Genomic DNA, 24,008 nt, shown 5'->3' on the forward strand with positions numbered 1-24,008 from the left:
ATTATATGAAAACAAGCTTTACCTTTATACTTATGAGACCATCATGCTTTTTTATTATTGTAGTAATGTAGTGCCTGCCTTTATTTCCTTTAACCTTTTTGATTTAGCAATACATGTCAGTATATTTGATCTTTTTGGGGTCAGTAGGTGCCCAACATAACACCAGGTGATGGTGGGTTGGACACAGTCACTCTTATATAGAGGTCTACAGAGCCTGTCTGCATTCCTGATTTCTGTCACCGCTAGCTGACCCGTGTAATATTGAGTTTATTAACTCTGTTAAATTAATATGTAGCTTACAGTTGTGTGTATTTGTATTTATTTTTGCAAAAAGATGGTGAGGCTACAATAATACTTATTTACATAAGTATTCAGACTCTGAGCTCAGGTGCATCCTGTTTCCATTGATCATCCTTGAGATGTTTCTACAACTTCATTGGAGTCCAACTGTGGTCAATTCAATTTATTTGGACACGATTTGGCACACACCTGTTTATATAAGGTCCCACAGTTGACAGTGAATGTCAGAGTAAAAACCAAGCCAAATCAAAAACCACCGAGACAGGATTGTGAAGGGTACCAACACATTTCTGCATCATTGAAGGTCCCCAAGAACACAGTGGCCTCCATCATTCTTAAATGGAAGAAGTTTAGAACCACCAAGACTCTTCCTAGAGCTGGTAGCCTGGCCAAACTGAGCAATCGGGGGAGAAGGGCCTTGGTCAGGGAGGTGACCAAGAACCCGATGGTCACTCTGACAGAGCACAAAAGTCCCTCTGTGGAGATGGGAGAACCAACTCTGCAGCACTCCAGCAATCAGGCCTTTATGGTAGAGTGGCCAAACGGAAACCACTCCTCAGTAAAAGGCACATGACAGTCTGCTTGGAGTTTGCCAAAAGGCACCTAAAGACTCTCAGACCATGACAAACAAGATTCTCTGGTCTGATGAAACCAAGATTGAACTCTTTGGCCTGAATGCAAAATGTCACGTCTGGAGGAAACCTGGTACCATTCCTACGGTGAAGCATTGTGGTGGCAGCAACATGCTGTGAGGATGTTTTTCAGGGAAAGATGAACGGAGCAAAGTACAGAGAGATCCTTGATGAAAACCTGCTCTAGAGCGCTCAGGACCTCAGACTGGGGCGAAGGTTCACTTTCCAACAGGACATCGACCCTAAGCACACAGCCAAGACTCTGAATGTCCTTGAGAGGCCCAGCCAGAGCCCGCGACTTGAACCCGATCAAACATCTCTGGAGACGTAAAAATAGCTGTGCAACGACTCTCTCTATCCAACCTGACAAAGCTTGAGAGGATCTGCAGAGAAGAATTAGAGAACCTACCCAAATACAGCTGTGCCAAGCTGTATACCCAAGAAGACTCGAGGCTGTAATCGCTGCCAAAGCTGCTTCAACAAATTACTGAGTAAAGGGTCTGAATATTTATGTAAATGTGATATCAGTTATTTTTACTGCCAAAATGTTTAAAAAAAAATGTTTTTGCTTTGTCATTATGGGGTATTAAGTGTAGATTGATGAGGGGGGAAATTATTGTATCAGATTTAGAATAAGGCTGTAACGTAACGTGGAATATGTCAAGGGGTCTGAATACTTTACGAATGCACTGACTGTCACATTAGGTGGCTTGGAGAGCAAGGCTGCTCGGTGTTCTAGCAAGGCTGCTCGGTGTTCTAGTCATCCACCTTGGTGGAAATTACATGGGATACACTAAGGGGACGGCACTGGTGCAGCAGATGCGAGGATGTTTCCCGGGACAATGGTCTTCTCTGATATCACGCAGAGGAGTAGCTGGATGTTCCAGTGTGTTGAGAAGATAAGTGCATAGAGAGGGCCCGGCGCTCTCTGTCAATCAGTTGGTGTACGCATTTCAGGGAACACAATCCGCCACCCTGTCATGAAGCATTGTGTCCCTGGGATGGACCATAGGGGTGGAATGCATCAGACGGATGAGGGCAAAGACGTATTCCTTGAGAGTTGGTCTCTCCTGTCTCCACTGTTCTCTCCTCCGTAGTAGCAAGTTGGAGAAGGGCACTGGGTAAACAAATGTGAGCATAAAATCTGAGAGAAATACGATTTTTGTGCATATGGAACATTTCAGGGATATTTTATTTCAGCTCATGAAACATGGGACCAACACTTTTCACTTTACAAAGAAAGCTATATTTTCAATTTTTTTACTAGTATGTCTGTCCCTTGGTTTTGTCATTAGTGTTACCGACTTGAAAATGACTCATTACAAAGATATACAAGGACCTTAAGCATTCCCTCCAGTGGCAAACTGTTATAGGTATCAAGTATCAAGGTAAGACCCAGATGCAGACACGTCGAATAATCAATGGTTTAATAATCCAACAGGGGCAGGTCAAGGCAGTCAGGGGTCAGTAAACAAGAGGTGGGGCAATGGTACCGGACGGCAGGCAGGCTCAGGGTAGGTAGAGGTCAATAATCCAGAGGTGGGGCAAAGGTACAGGTCGGCTGGTAGGCTCGGGGTCAGGCAGAGTGGTCAGGCAAGCGGGCTCAGAGTCAGGACAGGCAAGGGTCAAAACCAGGAGGGTGAGAAAAAGAGAGACTGGAAAAAGCAGGAGCTGAGAACAAAAACGCTGGTTGACTTGACAAACAAGACAAACTGGCAACAGACAAACAGAGAACACAGGTATAAATACACAGGGGATAATGGGGAAGATGGGTGACACCTGGAGGGGGGTGGAGACAATCACAAAGACAGGTGAAACAGACCAGGGTGTGACAATAATGGGAAGGAGTCTATATGTATGTCATACGATTGAGGATTCCATTGACAATTTGGTGTCACTTGGTGTTAGTCCATTTAAATTAACAGAAATTACATTGTGAGCAAAATTATTCATCATATCAATTTAGTAAATCATTTTTAAAGGGTTAATGATTTCAGCATCATTTAAGAAAAACCTCAACCAAACATTTCTCAGATGTTGCATCATTCGTGTTACACCTACTGGTGGCACAATGTTATCATAATGGTAAACATTATTTAAAGTCATTAAGATGTTATTAGTTGATGTAGGGAAGATGTAACCAAATACATTTAAATAAAGAAAATGAGAAAAAATCTGTATATTTTTCCCAAAATGCCATGCCCAAATGCCACCGCATTTCCAGAACAACCAATTTCTACCAACTGAAAAATTCCCATTGAGGACAAATATTTGCAGACAGACAGACTTATAGTTTTTGATACAAAGCAGTCAAGCAGTGTTGGATTTCCCTTACTGTTACAATAGATCCCATGTATTTCCTGTATTTAAAAATTACCCTTCACTGCACTTCAGCTCTGAAGTGGTTGTGGCATAGAGCTACTGAACAGATCTGTTGATGTTGTGAATATTGGGCATACAGTAGACTATAGCTGAGCCATTCCGCCCCATTGAGAAATAAGGACAATAAACAGCAATGTGCATACGTATAATAAGGACGAGTCTAGAGTTCACAATGCCAATGATGAGAAGTCACGATTCCAAGGACCCCTAATGGGAATATCTCCATTCCAAACAGAGAGACAAACTTAACAGGACATAATTTCCATCAATTTGCTGAAATTCCCATCTCTCTCATCATGCCAGACCTCCAGTCCAGTCAATATAAAACAAACGTGAATATAAAGAAAATATTTGAGATAAATGGGGATGAGATTGCTTCTGTAAATTGCCTTGTGTGCTGACAGCGCGGCTACATGTGAGTGAGATGGGCGCCTGCTGTTAGCAACACAGGATGTAGTGAAGTTCTTGGTACCCGTGACAACCTGTACTACCTCAGATCAGGGACAGAAAATAACCATATCGAAGGACCCAGACTTTCTCTCTTTCTCCCTTTAGCCACTTAAGGAATTCTCACGGGACGATGGCAAATGCTGGAACATATCTGGACCACTGAATGGTCTTGCTCCTACAGCCTATGGTTTGTGGCCAATTAGAGAAAGTTATTTGAACTGGGAATGAGGCACATCCACCGACATAGGAGAGTTTCATGTTCTGTCATGGTACCGCTAGGTACCGTTAGGTCTCGTTCTGCCGTGGTACCGTTAGGTCTCGTTCTGCCGTGGTACCGTTAGGTCTCGTTCTACCGTGGTACCGTTAGGTCTCGTTCTGCCGTGGTACCGTTAGGTCTCTTTCTATTGTGGAAACGTTAGGTCTCTTTCTATCGTGGAACCGTTAGGTCTCTTTCTATCGCGGAAGCGTTAGGTCTCTTTCTACCGTGGAACCGTTAGGTCTCTTTCTACCATGGAACCGTTAGGTCTCTTTCTATCATGGAACCGTTAGGTCTCTTTCTATCATGGAACCGTTAGGTCTCTTTCTATCATGGAACCGTTAGGTCTCTTTCTACCATGGAACCGTTAGGTCTCTTTCTATCATGGAATCGTTAGGTCTCTTTCTATCATGGAACCGTTAGGTCTCTTTCTATCATGGAACCGTTAGGTCTCTTTCTATCATGGAACCGTTAGGTCTCTTTCTATCATGGAACCGTTAGGTCTCTTTCTATTGTGGAACCGTTAGGTCTCTTTCTATCGTGGAACCGTTAGGTCTCTTTCTATCATGGAACCGTTAGGTCTCTTTCTATCATGGAACCGTTAGGTCTCTTTCTATCATGGAACCGTTAGGTCTCTTTCTATCATGGAATCGTTAGGTCTCTTTCTATCATGGAACCGTTAGGTCTCTTTCTATCATGGAACCGTTAGGTCTCTTTCTATCATGGAACCGTTAGGTCTCTTTCTATCATGGAACCGTTAGGTCTCTTTCTATCATGGAACAGTTAGGTCTCTTTCTATCATGGAACCGTTAGGTCTCTTTCTATCATGGAACCGTTAGGTCTCTTTCTATCATGGAACCGTTAGGTCTCGTTCTGTCATGGTATATCTTTCTAATCATAAATTGTGTTTATACACATGAATTGAAGTCATATTCAAGAATAAAGTTATTTACATTTTTGCTCGATAGATGGATAGATAGATACTCTACTCATTTTAAAATACTGTATCCAAAATGCAATAATTGAGAAGATACAGTCATATTAAACTAAGACCAGTCTTATATTCCCACCTATCAAAATATCTGTCAGGGTAGACATGATTACCTAGGACATGGGTAAAAGTAAAACGTATGTGAATAATCTACGTTTAAAGTGGCAATATGTAACTTTTTGGGCGAACCGACCAAATTCACATACAATTGTGAGTTATAGATCTATCCTTCTACTTGAAAGCAAATCTAAGAAGCTTTCAAGTAGAAGCCGCCCCTTAAAATGAGTGGATTCGCTATTTCAGCCACACACGTTGCTGACAGGTGTAAAAAAAAAATGCACACAGACATGCAATCTCCCTAGGTAAACATTGGCAGTAGAATGGCCTTACTGATAAGCTCAGTGACTTTCAATGTGACACCGTCATAGGATGCCACCTTTGCAACGAGTCAGTTCATCAAATTTCTGCCCTGCAAGAGCCGCCCTGGTTATCTGTAAGTGCTGTTATTGTGAAGTGGAAACGTCTAGGAGCAACAGCGGCTCAGCCACGAACTGGTAGGCCACACAAGCTCACGGAACGGGACCGCCAAGTGCTAAAATCTCCTTTCTTTAGTTGCAACACTCACTATTGAGTTCCAAACTGCCTCTGGAAGCAACTTCAGCAAACTAACTGTTCTTCGGGAGCTTCATGAAATGGGTTTCCATGACCGAGCAGCCGCACACAAGTCTAAGATTAACATGCGCAATGCCAAGCGTGGTGTAAAGCATTGGACTCTGGAGCAGTGGAAATGCGTTCTCTTGTGTGATGAATCACGCTTTTGGCAGTCCGACACCATTTGGCAGTCCGACGGATGAATCTGGGTTTGGCGGATGCCAGGAGAACGCTACCTGCCCAAATGCATAGTGCCAACTATAAATATTGGTGGAGGATAAATAATGGTCTAGTGTTTTTTTTCTCTTGGTTCGGGATAAGCGTCTGAGTTCCAGTGAAGGGAAATCTTACAGCATACAATGACATTCTAAACGATTCTGCGCTTCCAACTTTGTGGCAACAGTTTGGAGAAGGCCCTTTCCTGTTTCAGCATGACAATGCCCCCGTACACAAAGCGAGTTCCATACAGAAATGGTTTGTCGAGATCAGTGTCGAAGAACTTGACTGGCCTGCACAGAGCCCTGACATCAATCCCATCGAACACCTTTGGGATGAATTAGAATGCCGACTGCGAGCCAGGCCTAATCGCCCAACATCAGTGCCCAACCTCACTAATGCTCTTGTGGCTGAATGGAAGCAAGTCCCTGCAGCAACATTCCAACATCTAGTGGAAAGCCTTCCCAGAAGAGTGGAGGCTGTTATAGCAGCAAAGGGGGGACCAACTCCATATTAACGCCCATGATTTTGGAAGGAGATGTTTCGATCAGCAGGTGTCCACATACTTTTGCTCATGTAGTGTATGTTCTATGTGTGCTATTTCTATGCTTCCCGTTCTTAAGTTTTGTTTTAGCGTCTTTTACTTTTGTTTTTGTACACCAGCTTCAAACAGCTGAAACAACAACATTTTTGTTTTTAGGCAAACTATTAGAGTTTTAGCAAACAGGAATTTGCAGAGCGATTTCTGTAGAGTGCAACTTTAATACTAAAATAAGTAATGTGATATGGGGGAGCGCAACTTCAACTTCTCGACCACAAGGTAAACATAAAGTACGGTAGCTCTCCCAGATGTGCAGAGCTGCAGTTGAGGATTAGGTGACATGCCAATGGGGAAACCGGGTAACTCCGAGACTATTAGTTGTCTCTTTATGGTTTCTTATGGTCACATTATGTTCAATTGTGTTGTGGAGGAAACGTGGGGTGATTAGCTTGTGGTGCTACTATGCTTTGATTAACCTACCCTTGAAGAACTTGGACATCCGTGACCGTATTCCGCACAGATTTGAGGACGACACCGCCTCCACCTCCTCTTTAGCCTCCTGGAACACAGGCACATAAATCAGTTCCTCATATAATATCCAGTCAGATTCAATGCATATGGGCCGCATTCACTAAATCTGTCAAGTTACTACTCCAAATGATCTATTTGACTCCTAATACTGCGGCATATCTCTAGCACGCTCTGTTTATTAATCTAACATTCCGAGACTGTAGGGTGGAGAACTTTAAAACAGACATATCGAGTGGGAATCCCAGAGTGTCTTCTTTGTGCTCCTACAGTATCTCAGAACAGGAAACAAGGATAAACAGCCAGTGTTTTTCCTCCCTGGTTCAATGGCCCTTTGAAGAATAGCAGAACATCTCAGTTTGATTAATGGCTGTACACTGTCTAATGAACAGTAATTGAATGGTAGAATGCAGCGGGCCCTAAGAGCCCCAAAGGAATACCCTGGTTGCTGCAGAAGCCAGTGACATTGTCTGGGGTTGATTATAGTTGACCTTGCATGGGAGGAGCTTTACAAATAGCGAACCTAAGAAGCTAGGGGAATAGTAGGCAGGAAAACAGGACAAGACAAATGAAAAGGAATTGCATTGGTAAAGAATAGTGGAGGTCGATGGCAAGATCAATAACTATTTGATTTCTTATCACAAAATTCTTAAGAGGAAGACGACTGATAAAACATGCCTAGTCCTATTGGCATTTCTAACAATATTAATTAAGAAAGAATGCTTAGCTGACCGGCTGATAAATCAGCCAATATCATTAAATCAAAACAAACGATTGTTAAAAACAGACAATTACACCAGCTCATTCAACTCTACCTTTGTTCAACATGCATGAACATTCAGCGAACCATAACCATTTCTACATTGTTCCTAGGCTAAAGGAAAACTGTATATAAATAAGGAGAACACATTCGACAGTATGTTCAACTGAAGGTGTTCCAAAAGACCCATCAGGAAACAACTCATGTCAATTTAATGCAATGATCATGTTTGAGATCGACTTCATTGCAGTCGGCGTCTGCACAATGACTGATCTACAAATCACCTTGGATTCTAAATAACTGCTCGTTATTATTTGTAGATCAGTCAGTCGGCTCAGTCTGTGATCGGCTCAAGCTCGCAAACATGAACAAACTACTTTAGTAGTTAGGCCGTCATTGTAAATAAGAATTTGTTCTTAACTGATTTGCCTAGTTAAATAAAGGTTAAATAAAAAAAATAAAAAGAAGATGGTTGCCCTGTTCTGGCCTTCGCATCAGCCTATTGCAGAAGTCTGTTGTCATGCCCAGGAGACATTGTGTGTCACCATTTGGCAGACAGACAAACATGCTGATTCTAATAACTCTTTATGTTGTCTAGCGGAGGTCCTTCAAATATTACCTCTACCTTGCCACTGTAACTATTCACTATTCAAATCCAATGCAATGAATCATTTAAACTGAGGGGGAAGAGGTTTTGGCTGAGAATGCAATCATGTAATTGAATTTGGTCATCAATATATATGGCATGAGAGGTATTTCACAAGCGTGGCCAGACTGGGATGTAATCTATTTCAAACTCAGCTCAACTATGAGTCATAGCCATAGTGTTTTATTATCATTCATACTAGATGATGAAGAAGCAGGACAGACTGAAACACTCTGCTTATCTTCATAAGGAGACTGGAAGAGAGAAAGGGAGAGAAGTAAGTAATATTAATATGTTGTTTGGCCAGAATATCAGCTCTGAGTTTGACCTGCTATCAAAGCTTCCATAAATAATATTGATATTATAATCTCCAATAAAAATCTCAGCCCATAAAATGTAGCTACAAAACACATTAAATATATTCACCAGGGGTGACATTAATATGCTCGGGTTTTCTCTAATTACGACAATAAACTTCATGAAGTCAAACCTTGCTTTTAAAGCAGCAATTCCCTGTGCTAACACTAATAAAATAAAGTATATTTTTTTACTGCTATAGTTCATTTCATCCAACCCTATTTCAAACCACTCACTGTAGATGTATCTATTGAATTTTGGACAGAAGTGTAAATACCCCAATTAGACTGACTTCTTGTCAGCTGCAGCAAGTCAAGTCAAACATTGTTTGGTGGAGTGGTGGTGAGATAACTCTACAAATTAGCTGAGTCCAGATATCATTATTCCCCATTATCTAATGGTCATTCCCGGAATCTATAACCATTCTGATTCAGCAATATTCATTCATGAGTAAATGCGATAAGTAATGAACAAAGCTAGTGATCTTTAACAGGGTCCTTAACAGGGTAATAACTCCCCCGAAGTCAATAATGATTTTGATAAGAATATCTTTATTACAAAAGTGCATACCACTGCAAGAATCATCATCACACCAAAACATCTCTCTAAAGTGTGATTACGATAGGCTGAAATTATCGTTTTCATTAAACAAAATGTTCACTGTTATTGATTGCCTAAATAAGACTCAATATCTTCTCATTTCCAGAGCTGAATGCAATTGCATGGAATAGTAATATCGCCCAAGTATTGTGTACGTTCATCACTGTTATGAGGCTCCCCATTTTAATTCCTTTAAAGATTATAAGACCAGAATGCGTGTATTAAAATCAGTACAATTTCTAGAAACAATACGATACCAGGCCAAGTATCACGATACCGAGTAGTATCGCAATACCATGGGCATTTTTTGTTGTTGTGGCCTAGCATCCTGTTCGCCCTGTTCCCCGGACGCTTGCTCACGTTTTCTAAACACTCTACAAAAACCTGTCACTGAAATTCATACTTCTACTCAATACAACACATTTAATTCAACTTCACACTGTTCAGTGTATAACAGAATACTGCATAGAATGGCTGATTTTCTCATATTTGAAAAGGCCTACCTGTGATTTCAAATCAAATCAAGCTTTATTTATACAGCACATTTCAGACATGGAATGCAACACAATGTAAATCATAGGGAAAAAACTAATAAAAACAATGAAAATAAAAACTGAAATATTTAGTACACAACAAGCATCAGAGGATAAAAAACTAAAGAATAACAATAAAAACTGAACGACTAAAAAACTCCCTAAGGAAAATTTGGCTGGAGGATTGGAAGGATGAATATACATGCATAATGATCTGCATATCATTGTCATTAAGGGGAAAACACTGCATGAAACCTTTACTCTTCAGTTAACATTGACACACTGTTTCCCTCACTCTCATGAAAACACACCAATCTCTCTCTTCCACAAACACAAACACTGCTCCCTACTTTTAAAATGTTGGGCACCAAACAGAATTGAAGGAGCAGCAGAAAGAAATAGATTTTTGATATAGTTTAGGCTTCCATTAGGCCTATATGAATCCTACCTTTTGAAGCACATCTCATGAGTAGCAGACCCTTTTCCTTTCTTCCTGTATAAATCAAATGTGCCTAAACCTACTGTCAAGTTACCAGGTTGTTAGCTAGCTAGGTAACATGACTGAACAACGTTGTTCGTTATCAACCAATAATTAGTGACCCAGGATTAGTTTTAAACAGCCTGCGACATGGTTTGTGAAATTATATCAAATGCGTGCGACTCCCGATAGAAAGAAAAGAAGGCCTCTCAGGTAATATAGGTCATGTTTTAACCTCTCTGAGGGGATGCTTACAGAAGCAGGTGAGTGAGGGCTGGTAGGGGATGCTGAGGGAAGCAGGTGAGTGAGGGCTGGTAGGGGATGATGAGGAAAGCAGGTGAGTGAGGGCTGGTAGGGGATGATGAGGGAAGCAGGTGAGTGAGGACTGGTAGGGGATGATGAGGAAAGCAGGTGAGTGAGGGCTGGTAGGGGATGCTGAGGGAAGCAGGTGAGTGAGGGCTGGTTGATTACAGTTGCCACGTGATGTGCGCATGAAAGTGAAGTGGATATTATTAGACCTGCTCATACAACAGACTAGTGGCTGTTGCTTCAATTCTATTGAATCTATAAACAAGACTTTATAAAACATGTTCTAACAGGCGCCAGCAGGTTCTTTCAATCGGTAGGGATGAAAAAGTTGGTTGTATCATATGAAACGGTACTACGGCATTTAAAAATGTTGGTATCATAATGTTTTGGTACCGTGATATTACCGTGGTACCGATATACCGTGTGACACTAAACCACACATCCATGCAGAAACATCTGTATACACAGCGCTCTAACTGTTGTTTATGACCTACATAATAACTAGAATATGCCAGGGACAAGGATCTAACACAAGTTATATAAGAAGATTTTAGGCTGGGTTTCTGTACAGCACTCCGAGATATTAGCTGATGTACGAAGGGCTATATAAAATAAACTTGATTGATTGATTGAAGATGGGCCAACGCTGCATTTCCCCAGTCTAGTAGGCATCACTCTGTTCATTCTGCTAGCAGGAGATAAGCTCAGTGTGTGTGTGTGTGTACCTGTGGCTCAGGTTCCAGAGGTGACTTTAGTCCTCCGTCTCTGGAGCTGGTCAGACCAGTGCCTCTACCTGACTCCCCACGACCAGACGAGGGTGCCGAGGCCTGGAACACACACACACACACACACACACACACACACACACACACACACACACACACACACCACACACACACACACACACACACACACACACACACACACACACACACACACACACACACAGAGAAAACTCTTGTTAAACCCGTATCAACACTACCATTCAAAAGTTTGGGGTCACTTGGAAATGTCCTTGTTTCTGAGAGAAAAGCACATTTTTGGTCCATTAAAACAACATCAAATTGATCAGAAATACAGTGCTAATGTTGTAAATGACTATTGTAGCTGGAAACCGCAGATTTTTTATGGAATATCTACATGGGTGTACAGAGGCCCAAAATCAGCAACCATCACTCACTACTGTGTTCCAACGGCACGTTGTGCTAGCTAATCCAAGTGTATCATTTTAAAAGGCTAATTGATCATTAGAAAACCCTTTTTCAATTATGTTAGCACAGCTGAAAACTGTTGTTCTGATCAAATAAGCAGACTAGCTAAGTATAGCTAGACTAGCTGAGTATCTGGAGCATCAGCATTTGTGGGTTCGATTACAGGCTCAAAATGGCCAGAAACAGAGACTCTTTCTTCTGAAACTTGTCAGTCTATTCTTGTTCTGAGAAATGAAGGCTATTCCATGAGAGAAATTGCCAAGAAAATGAAGATCTCGTACAGCGCTGTGTACTACTCCCTTTACAGAAGAGCGCAAACTGTCTCTAACCATAATAGAAAGAGGAGTGGGAGGCCCCGGTGCACAACTGAGCAAGAGGACAAGTACATTAGAGTGTCTAGTTTGAGAAACAGTCTCAACGTCAGTCTCAACACCAGTCTCAACGTCAACAGTGAAGAGGCAACTCCGGGATGCTGGCTTTCTAGGCAGAGTTCCTCTGTCCAGTGTCTGTGTTCTTTTGCCCATTTTAATCTTTTCTTTTTATTGGCCAGTCTGAGATATGGCTTTTTCTTTGCAACTCTGCCTAGAAGGCCAGCATCCCGGGGTCGCCTCTTCAATTCCATGCATTAATTTATGAATTAATTAATTTATTCCCTTCATTCCAAAATGCCATGCACTGTCCATGTGGCAGTCCAGTCCACTGACCTTCCTGGATGCATCAGAGCCTTGGAGGAAGGCTTTGTAGGGACTCTGGGTTTCACCGGCCGGCCTGGAATTCCTCCGGACATACTGCTCTTCCTCCTGGACTACCTTGGCCTCAACCTGGGCAGGGAAAGGAAGGGGAACCCTCTCTTAGCTAATTACCGCTCAACACACAGTTGCCCGATACATCTGTATTACTGGTTTTGTCGTCTGTTGATGGTCAGTTACAACTAGCCTTGTCTCAGATCTGTCTGTTTGACCATATGAGTTTTGACCAAGACAGCAACAACAGATCTGACCCCAGGCTACAGCACAACCACTTTGGGCAGTCATTGCATAAGTTTCATGCCCATATACTACAGGTATTGCAGATCATGAAGGTTGGTTTTTACCTGGTCAATTGGCAGGTCCACCGTCACTCTACCATCTTCCTGGACCTCAGCTGCTCCCACAGTTTCACTTCTTTTGTCTTTCGCACGGAACACACTGCCTTCTAAGAAAAGTGATTGATCACAATTACCTCTTCTCTTTCTCCTTCTCTTTCCCATTTCTCCTTCACATCAGAAGTGATCATGTCAAACAATTTATTTAGAGTGCAAGCCAAGGGTAAGCCAAGACTTCTCCGCTACAAGTTTGTCCTCCCTGCGTGAGGATATGTTCCTACAGTAGTTTCTGACAGTGACTCTAGATGCATTTGAGTAATGCACACCACACTGTCCTTTGGTAGTAAATAAATAGAATTGTGTCTGTGTTTAAAATAACATATGGACCAAGAGCCATTTGAACTTTGTTCAGTAACTGTTTGTTCGTCGTAGACAATCACTCTGTTCATTTGTGAGCAAATAATGAAACAAAAGGTTGGACTTTGCCACCAGCTACAGTAGGACGTCACCAAATTGAAGCATGTTGCACGGTGTGACGGTGTTCGATTTCACAGAGTGCAGCACGGATCAATCCTTCCATATCAAGTTCAGAAGAAAAGCCAGTGATGAAAATCTGCTGCCGAAAGCTTTGCCTCCTCTCTTGCGATTGACAGCGAAAGCTTGCCAACAGTGCTCCGAGCCACTGCTTGATAGGTCCTGATTGTCCCTGTGCGGTAAGAGTGATGTATGTGTGTGTTTGCATGCATGCATGCTTTTGTGTGTGAGGCCAGATTGATGTAGTTAAGAGGAAGCCTATGGATTTTTTTCAACCATTAGTAATGAGTTAATGAGGAGGAGGGTTCTTGCCCCCAGGGGATGATCAAGTGTCCAAAAAGTGGCCAGAGACTTGTGAGAGGAGCTCTCTCATAACCAGGTCTGCAGGGGATGTAGACAGCCAGTCAGGCGCTAATGCGCCGACCCAACGTGATTGGAGGAAAGGAAATTCAACTCCATCACATAGGATACTGCTGGCTCAGCTGTAATGTGTGATGTGAAATGATGGCAGGATGCTAAAACGGTGGCAATTACTCATTGTATGATGTCATGGTATATCTCTGGTCCGGACACTGTAAAGAGACACCGGCATAATAACTATTGAACAGTTGAGCGTCTAAGGCCACTGGTGCAATTACTATGTATCGTATAGCTTACGTATCACAATCAAACTGTGTAATTGCCGCAATGCTAAATACCATCAATCTAACAGAGGATTTTGTCAGCTTTATGATCTCTCCGCTATATTATTGTGATGAATAACTTATGATTGTTTTGATTCCCCCATCAAGAGAAAATATGAAGCATTTTGTTTTCCTAGCCTAGTTAGCAAGGCTTTTCTGGATACATTTTCAACAAAATGGCCTGATTGAATGAATCTATGATTTAGCGCACTGGATGGTGTTTGAAGTTTTGTACGGTTTAATATTCACAGCGTAAAGAGTTACATTCTTCCTAAGGCTGAAAACCTGTTCTGTTCCCCTGATGTACGAAGTCGATTTTGGAGAGCAGGTTGGGAATTCAAAGAAAGCTATTCACACTTCCACATGCCTCTGCTTTCTCTGTATATACACATGCACACGCCGAGTGCTAAGAAAATCTTCCCTTCAACAAAAACAACAGGTTCAATTGATATCACAGAGAGCGAGGAACAGAGAAGGGGAGCGTAGCGAAACAGTGGTACACACATGAAACATTGGAAGACATTTCTATAGGAAATGCTCTACTTACCGCCCGTTGTGTAAAGAAGTGGGAGTCTGGACACCTGCCTCTGTTGTTTGGCTGTCTCTCTCTCTTTCTCTGGCTTGGCGTAGAAGTAAGACTCTGTGGCGTTCTTGGGATGGCCCCTGGCTGTGTGCTCAAGGTCATCTCCAGAGCCTGTGTGAGCAAACTACACAAAGCAAAGACCATGGATCGAATCTGAACCGAAGCCCACAGAAGTTTATTTTCTCACTGAGATGTATCTATTTCTTGTTATTTTCAAAGACTAAAACATGTTGTGTTACACGTCTAATGTGCTTTAGTACAAAACGTGTACCCCTTTCCTTTCTTCCCCTCTTTGTTTTTTACATTTTCCATTGACCTCAATGTTTCATGAGCTGATATGCTTTGTGGCTCCCCAGTGACTCCCACTGTATTGAATTCATTTGGTTCCAATACATCCCATGCAGAACCTATCAATCACTGGGGAGCACAGCAAACTAATAATTTATTGATGAAACAGGGCAGCCATGAATTTCTAACGGCATTCATCTTATTTATCAAGCCAGATCAAACAATGAAAATCCCAACAAGCTTAAAGGGAAAGGGAGTTGCAGGGAATAACTTATTCTTAGAGAAGACGGCAGACGGTTATTGATTAAAAAAAGGGCTGGGGAGCTGGGTGGGAGAGGAGAGGGAAGTACGGGGGGAGGGAGAGAGACAGAGGAGAGAGAGGGGGGGGTGTGAGTGGGAAGCTGAGTTCAGAGTGATGCTTGAGACAGTAGGCTGCTCAGACTCTTTGTAGGTAGCAAGGTGAGCTCTGTCTCCCTCTGAGAGGAAAAGGAAGAGCAGACATCATTTTTTCAGATTTGTTTTTGTTCAGCCTCGATCCCAAGGCTGGTTGGAGGGCCAGTGTACTGAGCTCAAGCTTCCACACAAGAACACACTCTGGGCAACGGTGTTTGCTGGTACCCACTCAGCCCCTCACTCCATCCATCCCTCCATCCCTGTGAGTGGTACCCACTCGGCCCCTCACTCCTTCCATCCCTCCCTCCCTGTGAGTGGTACCCACTCAGCCCCTCCCTCCATCCCTGTGAGTGGTACCCACTCGGCCCCTCACTCCTTCCATCCCTCCCTCCATCCCTGTGAGTGGTACCCACTCGGCCCCTCACTCCTTCCATCCCTCCCTCCCTGTGAGTGGTACCCACTCGGCCCCTCACTCCTTCCATCCCTCCCTCCATCCCTGTGAGTGGTACCCACTCGGCCCCTCACTCCTTCCATCCCTCCCTCCATCCCTGTGAGTGGTACCCACTCGGCCCCTCACTCCTTCCATCCCTCCATCCCTGTGAGTGGTACCCACTCGGCCCCTCACTCCTTCCATCCCTCCCTCCCTGTGAGTGGTACCCACTCAGCCCCTCACTCCTTCCATCCCTCCCTCCATCCCTGTGAGTGGTACCCACTCAGCCCCTGCCCTTCACAGCCCACTCCCTTGGCCCCTCACTCCTTCCTTCCCTCCCTCCTTCCTTCCCTCCTTCCCTCCCTTCATTGGGCTCCCGTTAACATGTGGTTTGGGGAATAGCGAGGCTGTGTTGTTTCTACTTGTTTGCTTTCTTTAATGCAAAGGCCAAGTTTGTGTTGATGTTGTTTTGAATTTATACAGCTGTTGGTGGGCTAGAGACAAAAATAAAACAACATGAAAAGACTGCAGTTTGCCTGGGATATTCAGTTAAGGAAAGTTCAAAGAGTGATGTACTGTAGCTTGTATTGAAAAGACCACAACCAAATCTTACAACCCATCTGAAATATAAAAAAAGGTAAACACTTTTATCTTTAAAGCCTTGTGGAGAAAAATGCCAAATCTTTAAATCAGCAGAAAAAGAGCCCTTCTCAAGGAGAGAGAGGATGGGCACTCCAGTGCAGTTAAGAGCTCTTGGAGTACAGTACAGTACAACTGCAAAATTCAACAATGTAAAAAGCTGCTGAAGTCATTGCTGCTGCTTCTTTTTCCGCTGGCATTACACATCTGCTATGTCCTGTGGGGCGACAGTGTCTATCGAGCCCCGCCGAGACCTGAGTCGTGTGGAATCAATGTTGAGTAGGACCCAAGAGGGCGGCTAGCGTGTAATCTCTGGCCCTCTCAAGAAGCAGAGTGGAGGAGTCAACGGGAGGACAGTACGATATGATAGCGGGTGCCGGCATGAGAGAGAGCCAGCAGCAGCCAACCTCCAACCACTGTATAGGATCAGAGCCAGAGCCACTCCCAGTGCCTGGTCCTCTGTGGGAAGACAGATTAACAGCAGGCGACTAGGGTGTAACGCTTCCCGCTGGGCATCACCACTTCCTCTGAATCAGGTCACATTGGATGGGAACGATACAGTTGGAAAGGGGTGATGATGTCACCTGATGATGTCAGGGGAGCACTCTAGCTCCTCTCTCCCTGAGTAGTCCGCTGAGTTCTTCTCATATGGCCAGGTGACTGAGTCTACTGGCGCCGGTGTGACGTCACTTATGTTACTGTGCTCAATGGACCTCAAATGCAGGAAATACATTTTTCCAACCAATCCTGTTTTCTGGTCATCATCACACATAGACAACTAGCTCAGCCTCTAGGCTGCCAACGGGGACACACTGTACTGTCAATGCCACATGCTGCAAGCAGAGCCTTCAGTGCAGACTTCAGTGACTACTCAGTGCTCCAGCTGCCCATGTACAGTACTAAATGATCGAGACGCTCTGCTGGTGCAGACAGACACCATGCTCCATGCTCACAAAGCAAGGTTGCAAAACCCCGAGAAAGGTTACATTTTACACCAGCCCACAACGGGATGTTACAGAGATTTTACAGGCATTTCAAATCAGGTCGCTTGTCGCTTTGTGAGGTCAAACCAAAATGAATGAGGAACACAACCCTATAAACGTATGTGTATCAGTAAGCTAAACAGCTGACAGATCTAACTACAGCGGACAATTTCTCTGCCAATAATCTTGTTTCTGAAACGTCCTCATTAACTGGTCAAATCATATTTACGAATTCATGAGGGGTAAGGTGATGAGGGAGCATAAAAGTATGGTAGCGTTTCCAGTCAATGAGTAATAATGGATGAGCTGGCTGATGGTCGTCACTAGTTACCACAGCCTGCCTATTTCTAAAATGTATCTTCTTAAAATTAACCGTAACCACACTGACAACCGAAAAGCATTCATGAAATTTTACAATAGACAATTTTGACTTTGTGGCTGTGGTAACTGGTGACAACACTGGCTGAGGGATAGAGAGGACATAACGCTGTCTCTGCCTCCCCCTTCTGGTGTATAATAAAAGGACATGCTCCCTCTGTGTAGGTCAATGAAATATGGCAGATAATTCCACCAACAGAATTACACTGGTTGGTGGAATGAACAGTGCAAACTGCTCTTTGTGGATTCCATCCTGCATTGAAAAACTGACACAAGGCCTCCCGAGTGGCGCAGCAGTCTAAAGGCACTGCATCAGGGTGCTTGAGGCGTCACTACAGCAGGGTGCTTGAGGCGTCACTACAGATCCGGGTTCGATTCCAGGCTGTCGCAGCCGGTCACGTCTGGGAGACCCATGAGGCAGCGCACAATTACGGGAGGGTTTGGCCGCCTGGGATATTCTTGTCCATCGCGCTCTAGCAACTCCTGTGGCGGGCCGGGCGCATGCACGCTGACACGGTCGCCAGGTGTACGGTGTTTCCTCCGACACATTGGTGTGGCTGGCTTCCAGGTTAAGCGAGCAGTGTGTCAAGAAGCAGTGCGGCCTGGTTGGGTCGTGTTCCGGAGGACACATGGATCTCGACCTTCGCCTATCCCGAGTACGGGAGTTGCAGCGATGGTACAAGACTGTAACTACCAATTGGGGAGAAAAAGGGATAAAAAAATACATAAATTGACACAATTATGCAGGACCACTTATGTTGTTTCCAAAACAAAAATGGCAAAAGGAGCTCTGGTAACTCAATTCACATTTCTGCTGTTACTAACCTTTTTTTCTTGCCATTTCAATCACATTGATAAAGCATTATTATAGTTTGAAAACAAGACATTAATTCAAGTGTTAAAGCTGCAATATGGGAGACCTGACCTGACCTTTTGGGAGACCTGACAAAATACATAGAAATGTGACTTCTAGATCTGTCATTCTCATTGAAAGCAAGTCCAAGAAGCGGTAGATCTGTTCTATGTGAGCTATTTCTATGCATTCCATTTTTAAGTTTAGTTTTTGAGTCTTTTACTGTCGGTTTTGTACACCAGCTTCAAACAGCTTAAAATACAATATTTGTGGTTATAGAAAATATATTTCACAGCGGTTTAGATGGTACAATGATTCTCTACACTATGCTTGCTTGTTTTGTCATATAAACGGAAATTAGGCAAACTATAAAAACATTGCAACCAGGAAATGGCAGAGCAATTTCTGCATAGTGTATCTTTAATTTTGTTTTGCTTTTCTATAGCAGAAAAAAAATTACACATGCCATGCTGTTACTGTCACCTTTCTTAGTTAGAAAAATCAGTTGTCAGATATCTCCCCATATAGCCTGATCTCTAACTGTCCGCTGAGTGTGCATGTTCTCTTCTTCTTCACATGTTTGTATGTACGTGGCGCCCTTCTTGGGCCCTCTGCATTTCTCATATCACTGCAATGCGTTTCAACGCCTACTAATCAGCATACAAATTGTCCCGGTTCAGGAGGAATTACATTTTTTCCGATTTTTTGTCAGCATGGTCCATTGGTTAATATGTTCAGTCTATGAGACTGGCTGTTACTTGATCAAACGGCCAGGCTCGTTCTGTTACCTATCAAAGTGGAAGGCAATGGTAACTCAATGCCTCCCCCACACGGCAAGGCTCATGAACAACACATGCTGGAAATGTTAATTGAAATGCTGTACGCAACAGAAAACGTTTACATTGTTCACTGTTCTAAGCGTGAAGACAATTTTCAGTCACACTGTACAGTATGTCCTTGAAATAAAATGATTGTAGGATAAACTGTGATCACAGCTGTTTCCTACTTCAGGGTGATGAAACATGATATTTTTCAAATGGAACTCTTTAGTGGAAGTCTTTCTTTCTCGCTTCTCCTGGACTGAAACTAATGATTTCATGGGGGGAGGTTAATACAAGCATGTACTGTATGTGGTGTATACTAGTATACTTTTGCTGCACAGTAGGCCTACTTACTTTTGCATGTTTGCCTTTCCTTGTGGGAACAGGGACTGGGAGACTGTCATTGTTGACTCTAAGGAAAATCTACTAATTAGTAAGAAGAACACCATAATCTGAATGAAACCAACAGAACATAAACTTCCATGAACTTGAATTCTTTCTTTTTCTGGAGAGGAATACATTGTTTTTCTTACGCATGATGGCTGTTGTCCTGGATGATTCCTCTGCTGGGGACCCACTGGAAGTATGGCAAGAAGCGGAACTTCTCAGCTCCCACAGCAACATAGTACTGGTTGTTCTCTAGCTCCACTGGCCCAAGTAAAGTAGTCCCATCTAATGTGCACAGTCTAGTTATCAAAGAAAAAGTATCATTAACATGTATTTGTATTTATTATGGATCGCCAAGACAGCAGCTACTCTTTCTGGGGTCCAGCAAAATTAGGGCAGTTATACATTTTAAAAACATTACAATACATTCATAACATATTTCACAACATATTAAGTGTGTGCCCTTTCAATATTTAAATGGTACGAAAAGCAACACTAATTATGTGATTATGTAAATCATAAATGAGGTCAACGCTACAAGTTGGATGACTTTTTATTTAATTGAAAAACATGATGATCTATAACATAGAGCTATTATTAGTTATTTCCTACCTGTACACAGCACCAGTGCGCAGATGTACCCTCTCGGTCACCATGGCCAAGACACTTTCCCAGTTTGTGAGAGTATACTTTGGTATCAGTATCCGAGCTGGAGGAACCAACACATCTCCATTGGTAAAAACACTACAAAATACAAAAACACATGAAACTCAGTACCATTTTATGGGCTTACGATTTCAACATGGTTATGATCATTGACATTTTCAACATCAGAAATGTTGTAGGACTAGCCTACATAAATCAATTGAATCTAACAAAGTAGAATAAATAACATCTCCTTAAGTATTATGTGACACAAGAAACATTTCGGCCTACTTAGTTTTGGCATTTATAGAATGACAAGACAAGTGAAAAGAGTTAATGCCTATTTTGTATTCCCTACATCCCATTGCAAACAATAATGTTTGCAACAGCACAATATCATTGTAGGACACTTGAAAACCCAAACTCACTTGATAGTGCATGACTCGTTTATTATTTTCCTCCAGCGAGCAGAAACAACTATTCTACTGTGAACTACAGGTCGGATCTGTAATTTCAAACAACAAAAATAAAAATGGTTATTGTATTACATGGTTATTACCAAGAATCTTGCAATCCTGTAAAATTATTGTGTGAATGTAACATTGATAGCCTAGGCCTATCTTTCAGAGGTGCACATGCATTCCTTTACTGACAAATAATTGGTGGGGCCAGTATGGTATCAAATATCAGTTCCATTGTTCAGTTAAGGTCGAAAGCAATTAGGCTAATTAGTCATTTGCAACAAACATACACATGGATGATTTTCAAAAAGCTTTGTGATAAAACATTTAAAAAGGCAAAAAGATGAGGGTATAGTTAGTGGCCTTACCTGTTCATTCTTCTTTTTCTGTGGTTTCTTCGTTGTTATATGGTAATAACTAGAATTAAAAACAGTAGATTACATTACAAATTACATGCATTTTGGTTTAGCTAGTCATTAAACATGATTATTTATGGCTGGCTGCACCAGCAACAACAAGGGCTGTCTAACAATAACATCAGCCTTCTAATTCCCGGCTAATTACAGTGTACCTACTCAAGCTTTTTGAAACGCTCTCCTCCAGCTGCAACATATCTCTCCCCGTGCTGCAAGTTGACGAGGTCATGGATTTTGTGCCCTTCCCTTGGAGTGTAAACATTTCGGACCGCTCCAAAAGGGGCCTCAACCCCACGCGTGACATAACTCAAAAAGCTGTCAAACGTTGACATCTGTCGTTGATTTATAACAAACTTTCGTCCAGGAAAGAAAGCATCCCCATTCCTGTAGACAACAATAGTTTTTGTTGGAGGTTGAGGGAGCACCGCTCTACCTGAAGTCCCAGACATGGTAATGTGATCACAACCGTGGCAGACAACGTTCCAGAACCGAGGTCAAAATGGCAAGAGTTAGCTAGTAGTTAGCCAGCTAACGTTAGCTAGAGAATTAGATTTTCCTCGCAAAGAAATAGATATCTGAAGATGAGACAGACGTCCACTTGGGTACGCATCCTATCAAGAAGCCTATCCTTCGTTACAGATGTTTCTGGTCAACAAACGTGCTGTTGTTCCTCGTTAACCGTGTTGTTTCTGTTTTCAAAAGCTGTCTAGCCTTGTGGCTACCACCAATCTAATTTATGTTGTTGGATGTGTTTCCAAGGAAACCTGTGGGGGGAAAGCGCGCGTTCTCCAGAAATGCTTGATGACCCATGGGCCACATATAATGATACAGTATATCAAGTAGGATCCCGCAAAGGGGACCACATCAAGCACAACAAGCGTTTGCTTCAGTATTCATCCTATCTATTCATTTTGTTAATCTTAAATTCCAAGTTGCATTTCTAAAGTTATTCTTGAAAATGCTCAATGACATTTAAAGGTGAGAAGAAACTATGTGTGACAGATCATTTCTCCATAATATAAACCATGCCATGATGGCACATTGGGCCCTCAACTTCTGTAGGCACTTGAAACACTCATGTGTGTTCAGTTCATAATGTGGTCAAATGTGGTCATTGCTATTACTTTGGTCTTTCAGATCAACCAAAGTGTTAACTGTATACTACATTTCACCAATCAGATGTAGCAGTAGGACTATCTGCCTGAAATCACAAAATGTCTGACCAAATAGCCTACCAGTTTGAATTGCATTATAGATTACAAACGTATGCAATCTTAACTGTTAAACTTCTTGCAGACTTTTGATTGCCTTTTTTAAATGATTGCATGTGGATGGAATCCATAATTACATTAATAGGTGGGAGTTTTTCCACAAAGCATCAGCCATGGACATGGTTGCCACTTTTTCCACCCGAATAACCTGGCAATGTTTCCCTCCCCTCAGTCAGTGCTGTCCAAATTGTTTACTGCAGAGGTAACCAGAGATTTCACCACTACAACAGCAGCTAATTGGTTTTTGCCAGACACTCTCCTGGTCAATGGGATGCATAATTCATCATCTCTGTGTTCATTATTCATGGCTTAAGGGACAACTCATACTGTGCTTTATCAAAGAACTGTGCCATGCATATACAACATTGTTCTGAATTTGTGTTTGGTTTACAATATGATTTCATTTTAGATGCCCTGTTGAATCTTTAAAATAGTGTTGTTGAGACGATCTCGATTTAAACACTGATAAACCTAAACCTGGATTCTAGAAGTTAAATGGATAAGAGTATCAACGTTCAAGACTTCAAGGAGAGATAGAAACTAGGTGCAGTTGAAGTCGGAGGTTTACATACACTTAGGTTGGAGTCAACATTCCACAAATTTCTTGATAACAAACTATAGTTTTGGCAAGTCGGTTAGGACATCTACTTTGTGCATGACACAAGTAATATTTCCAACAATTGTTTACAGACAGATTATTTCACTGTATCACAATTCCAGTGGGTCAGAAGTTTACATACACTAAGTTGACTGTGCCTTTAAACAGCTTGGAAAATTACAGAAAAGGATGTCATGGCTTGAGAAGCTTCTGATAGGCTAATTGACATAATGTGAGTCAATTGGAGGTGTACCTGTGGATGTATTTCAAGGCCTACCTTCAAACTCAGTGCCTCTTTGCTTGACATCATGGGAAAATCAAAAGAATTCAGCCAAGACCTAAGAAAAACAATTGTAGACCTCCACAAGTCTGGTTCATCCTTGGGAGCAATTTCCAAACACCTGAAGATACCACGTTCATCTGTACAAACAATAGTATGCAAGTATAAACACCATGGGACCACGCAGCCGTCATACCGCTCAGGAAGGAGACGCGTTCTGTCTCCTAGAGATGAACGTGCAAAAAGTGCAAATCAATCCCAGAACAACATCAAAGGACATTGTGAAGATGCTGGAGGAAACAGGTATAACAGTATCTAAACTCAGCAAAAAAGGAAGGGCCCCTTTTTCAGGATCCTGTCTTTCAAAGATCATTCATAAAAATCCAAATAACTTCACAGATCTTCATTGTAAAGGGTTTAAACACTGTTTCCCATGCTTG

The 24,008-nt window shown here is 42.4% G+C and overlaps 1 protein-coding gene across 1 annotated transcript in view; it reads right to left on the bottom strand.

Annotated features, from left to right (window-relative positions):
- LOC129811410 (doublecortin domain-containing protein 2-like) overlaps positions 1-22,147 on the bottom strand; it is an 84,204-nt gene extending 62,057 nt beyond the window's left edge. The window contains exons 1-11 of the mRNA XM_055862693.1: positions 21,579-22,147; positions 21,372-21,420; positions 20,971-21,047; positions 20,510-20,641; positions 20,044-20,196; positions 19,865-19,922; positions 14,690-14,849; positions 12,935-13,035; positions 12,546-12,662; positions 11,356-11,457; positions 6,900-6,978 (exon numbers count right to left, since the gene is read on the bottom strand). Coding sequence (XP_055718668.1) covers positions 6,900-6,978; positions 11,356-11,457; positions 12,546-12,662; positions 12,935-13,035; positions 14,690-14,849; positions 19,865-19,922; positions 20,044-20,196; positions 20,510-20,641; positions 20,971-21,047; positions 21,372-21,420; positions 21,579-21,868 — 1,318 coding nt within the window. The 5' untranslated portion in view covers positions 21,869-22,147. The remainder of the gene's footprint in view (positions 1-6,899; positions 6,979-11,355; positions 11,458-12,545; positions 12,663-12,934; positions 13,036-14,689; positions 14,850-19,864; positions 19,923-20,043; positions 20,197-20,509; positions 20,642-20,970; positions 21,048-21,371; positions 21,421-21,578) is intronic.
- Between the last annotated feature and the right edge of the window lie 1,861 nt (positions 22,148-24,008).

This window comes from Salvelinus fontinalis, chromosome 15, assembly GCF_029448725.1.
Source record: "Salvelinus fontinalis isolate EN_2023a chromosome 15, ASM2944872v1, whole genome shotgun sequence".
Taxonomy (NCBI): domain Eukaryota; kingdom Metazoa; phylum Chordata; class Actinopteri; order Salmoniformes; family Salmonidae; genus Salvelinus; species Salvelinus fontinalis.